The sequence below is a fragment of the Cheilinus undulatus genome, linkage group 17 (genome assembly GCF_018320785.1).
Source record: "Cheilinus undulatus linkage group 17, ASM1832078v1, whole genome shotgun sequence".
NCBI lineage: Eukaryota > Metazoa > Chordata > Actinopteri > Labriformes > Labridae > Cheilinus > Cheilinus undulatus.
Window position 1 is genome coordinate 35,155,386 of NC_054881.1, and position 4,947 is coordinate 35,160,332.

A 4,947-nucleotide genomic window follows, 5' to 3' on the forward strand; every position below is an offset into this window, starting at 1 on the left:
CCAAGACCTCAATGTTCACTCTGGCTGAGCTCCGGGGATCCTGTGTAGAGATGGGACAACCATCACTGCAGCCTTTCACCAATCTGGGCCTAGATAGAAGCCTCTACTCATTGCAGAACACATGAAAGCCCGTTTGAAGTTTGCAAAAAAGGACCTGAGAGACTCTTAGACTGTAAGAAACAAGATTCTCTGGTTTGACAAACCCAAGATTGAACTCAATTCTAAACATTATGTCTAACAGAAACCAGGCACTACTCATCACAAGCCAGGCACCATTCTAGCAGGTAAGCATGGTGGCGGCAGCGTCATGTTGTGGGGTGTTTTTCAGCAGCAGGAACTGGAAGACTGGTCAGGGTTAAAGGAAAGCTGAACAGAGCAAAGAGCTGGCATAGGACAAAGTTCCAGAAGGACAACCATTACTGCAGAGCTGCACTGATCTGGCAGAGTGGCTCGATAGAAGCCTCTCCCCAGTGCAAAATGGCATGGAAGTCCGCTCCACTTTCATTTGGAGTTTTTTGCAAACTAAAAGTGAGCTTTCATGTGTTTTGCACTGAGGAGACTTCAACCTAGCTTCTCTGCCAAAGAGTTGTTGGAAAGGGTGTAAATACTAATCTCAATGTAAGATTTCAGTTTTTTAATTCTTAATTAATTTGCAAAATTTCTAAAATTCTGTTTTCACTTTGTCATGGAACTGGATGGAGATAAATGAAAATAAAAATCGTATTTTTTTACTGCAGCATCAGGCTGCAACATAAAAACACAAAAAAAGTGTAAGGGGATCCGAATATTTTCTGAAGAGGATTGAAAATACCAGAAATAGTCTGAATTTCACTTGAGTGATTGCTATAACAGCATTATTTCAGATGTCCCGTACAGTAGCTGAAGCATAAAAGTGATTAAAAACGCCACAGAACAAAAACAAGGAAATATCGCCACCTAAAGGAAAGACCATGAACTGCAAAAGAGACAAAGGTAAGAGTGATTCAGCTATGTTGCATTATTTTTATTATAGTCAAACAATCTCATGATTAGCAAAAGTTATCATAGTTTATAATTGTGAAACAAACAGCAGGTCTATAAATCATTCAGAAACAGACTCGGCAGCTAACTAGGTAGTAACTGAGTGGAGGATGTATCGTCTTTCAGAGAGACCGACAGTGTTAAATGTATTATGTGTGTAAAAGTTGTTAGGTCAGTTAGGATATAAATAGAAAAACAGAACAATACATGACACACAAGCTTAACTAGACCACACCTTCTTACTCAACACAGACTCCATACACCTAAGGCCCTTAGGGGAGGAAATCTGGCCAAGTTTTTCTTTTTTTTGTTATGACATTGTTTAATTAAGGCACACGGTGGTTTTAGCTTCTATGACTTCATAAAAGGAGCTGTTCAAACTTTGAAACAGCTGAGTGTAGGGCTCAGGGAGCAGAGAGAGTGCCTGAATGAGAGGCGTTAACAGAAATGTTTTCCTGTTGTAACACTGTTTACAGTCTTCCCTTGATAGAACAGGTGAAAGCCACCTGCCAGTGTCAAATACAGCAGCAACTGATATAATAACAGCGCTGCATAACTGTGTTTCAAAACAATCCTTATTCCTTAGAATCTTGTAGAACAAAAAAATGTTTGTTGTTGTGTTGAAATTAAGGCATAATTTTAAGTCCAGATAGCATTAAATATTCAATAAGGCATAATTAAAGCAATAAATATCACACTTTAAAGAAAAATAAAACCTTTTAAAACCACCTCTGTATGTCAGTATAATAGAGAAGAAGCTACACATCAAGTCCAGGAATGCCCAGAGACATCAAACTGTGTAGTCCAGCTCTGCGTTCATATTTGTGTACATCTCATAGATGGCATCTACAGTGATGGTGAAATTTACCAAGAACTGACGCACATTTGCCAAACACTCTTCTTCTTTCACTTCCTCGCCTTTGGACAAAGCTTTCAGGAAGTTTGACCGGTAGGGAGCTGCACTCAGTGCTGCCTGTAATGGAGAGAAAATATATAAATATACAGGTGCATCTTGAAAAAATAAGAACATTTAATCCAAGAAATGATACTACTACCGTAAATATTCTAGATTCATCTTATTTAATGCAAAATATTTCAAGACTTTTGCTGTTTAAATCCACCATCTCAAAATATTAGAATATCATAACACATCAGTCAAAAACGCATTTATAATACAGAAATGTTGACCTTCTGGAAAATTATGCTCATTTATGCACTTGGTAATTAGTTTGAGCTCCTTTTGCACAGATTACTGCATCTATGCAACGTGGCATGGAGCCAATCAGTCTGTGGCACTGCTGGGGTGTTATGAAGCCCAGGTAGCTCTGATAGCAGCCTTCAGCTTCTCTGCATTGTTAAATCTGGTTCTCTCATCTTCCTTTTGACATTTCCCCGAAGAATCTCTGTGGGGTTCAGGTCAGATCAGTGGCTGGCCAATCAAACACAGTAATACCACGGTCAGTTAACCAGTTTCTGGTAGTTTTGGCTTCACTGTGGGCAGATGCCAAGTCCTGCTGGAAAAGGAAATCATCTAACGAACCATTTTTTATACCGCTTGAATTGCAGCAGGGCATACTGCAATTTAATCTAATTTGTGGTCAATTTCCCAGCCCTTGTGTTTAAGTGTGTATATATACATATATATATATATATACATATATATATATATATATATATATATATATAGTGCTTAACAAATTTATTAGACCACCATAACCCTAACCAAAGTAAGGTTTATGCCACAGCTGCCCTAAATTAACAGCATTGGTAATTACAAAATCATTTTTTATGTTTCTGCAATGGTAAATACACCAATATGTAGAAGCTCTTTAACCCAAATGATATTTTTAACGCTAAAATATAATTATTGTTATCCATGAATTTTCAAATGTACTGATTTACAAAAATACTGAAAAAATAGTAAAGCACATTAATATTTCCTGATTAATATGTAATTTATAGTTATTTACTTGCATTCCTGAACAGAAAAATGAATTTTTGGTGGTTGAATTGTATGCTTGATTAATTTCTGACTTCTCAGAGAAGCCCAGTGAGCCAGCTCAAATTTGGGTGAATTCAGTTTGAAATCCCTCATTCCTGTTCAAAATGGTAAAACGTGGAGAGCTGACTGAAAATGAAAGAGTCTGCATTAAAGCACTTCATGATGCTGGATGGTCTCTGAGACAAATATGACAGGTGGTCTAATAAATTTGTTAATTACTGTATATGTGTGTGTTTTTGTTGTTGTTGTTGTTTTTTTTTTCAGAAAAAGAGCAAGAAAAGCCGCATGGACTGAAAAACCATAACTGTAAATTACAGAGATGTTGATTTACATGGGATTCGTAGGCTATTACCTGTTAAAACATGGAGGGTAATTTGCCCTGGAATTTTTACTCTGCAAATCACATACATGGTTGATTCCCACAGAATTAAAACAGACACCCTGTGTGTTTATTACAAATTACCAGGGGTCCCTAGGTAATACTAATCCTGTGCTACTAGAGCAAGAATGTCCATTTGACACAGTTTTGATACTTTGAAACCCAATACAAAACTGACAAATCTCATTTGATGCAGTCCAGAAACCAACTATATTGTTAGAAAATACCAAGAAGGAATTAAAAAAATTCTCCTTACACCGAAAATCTTTTGAACCATCCAGCCATGGTATCTCTTCAGTGCCTGTTCATAAGCTTTGGTGACGTTAACCTTGATTAAATTGGGGTTGTTCTCATCCTTTTCTCCATCTGCCAAACTCTGCAGCAGGATCTGTATGAAACGGAGACCCCTGCAGGAGAAAACAGAAAAAATTACATTATCTGTCTGATCAGTCCAGCAGCTTAAAGTTCAACATACGATATGACATAACACGAAATCCAGGGAGTGCTCACCTTTTAAGCCACATCAGAGCTAAAGTTGCTCCAACTTTAGGCCACTCTGCTGCATGGGCCTCACGCTCTGCCTCCAGAATGCTCTGCAGGGTCACATACTTAGCAGGATCTTTATTATATACTCCTCTAATTTTCTGGAGAATAGCACAGGGGTTGGATTAGAGTGCTGCTCTTTTCATCTTATTTTGAAAGTCTCTGAAGTTTCATGTAAAGAGAAAGAAAAAGTATAAAATAGAAAGATCTGTGCCTTACTGTTATATTGCCACTAATGTCTGATTTAATGGGTAGAAATATTTTTGATCCCAGGCAGTCTGAAAGAGAGACATTTGAGAGCAGAGCCATAAAATATGAATGACTTTATCACACGTCCCTAGCCAAGAGGTGAGGATGAATACAGACAAGCATTTGGGTGTACACAAAAAGAGGAAAAATGCAATGAATGCATAGTAAGTTAAAGGCACAATGAGGTCAATGTATGCTCTGTTCAACGAGTAAACAAAGAGCGTCTCTATACAGGCTGCAGCTGGTCCGACTCCACCAATAGTGCTGCTCCTCTGCTGTGTATGTGTGAAATAACCACGAACTGGTATCAGAAGAGTGACAAGTCCTTTAACTCTACTAGTCATGAGGAAGAAGTCAGGAAAAGTATTCACCGTAACCAGAAACGGCACGAGCGACTCAGACACTGTCGTGTTTTATCGACTTTAAAAGGAGGTATACTTACCGAAAAACGATGGCAGATGAGAGACAGTCTCCAGGAACAACTTTGTGTCAATGGACTTGTCCGGGGGTAGCTCTTTAAATTGATTATCCAGTAAAAGAGACATGTTTCCCGCCGTTTGCACAGGCAGCTGTCGCGAGCGGCTCTCGGCTGTAGAGAACCCGGAACTCTTTTCTTGTCAGATGGGTGGGGAAGCGCCAGCAGCCCCTATCACTTTCGTCCTCCTCCAACAGGTGGGAAAATAGACATGGGCGTAATGAAAAGAGAGGCATTGCCTCACAAAACACGACAAAGACAGAGTTGAGGTATGGATAA

At 38.7% G+C, this 4,947-nt stretch overlaps 1 protein-coding gene across 1 annotated transcript; it reads right to left on the reverse strand.

The window, feature by feature from the left end:
- Positions 1–674: 674 nt before the first annotated feature.
- LOC121524836 (glycolipid transfer protein-like) lies at positions 675–4,832 on the reverse strand. The gene is made up of 5 exons (XM_041810350.1): positions 4,636–4,832; positions 4,164–4,222; positions 3,912–4,045; positions 3,658–3,808; positions 675–1,993 (listed from the first exon to the last, which is right to left on the reverse strand). The coding sequence occupies exons 1-5, from the start codon at positions 4,736–4,738 to the stop codon at positions 1,811–1,813; spliced, it is 630 nt and encodes a 209-aa protein (XP_041666284.1). The 5' UTR covers positions 4,739–4,832; the 3' UTR covers positions 675–1,810.
- Between the last annotated feature and the right edge of the window lie 115 nt (positions 4,833–4,947).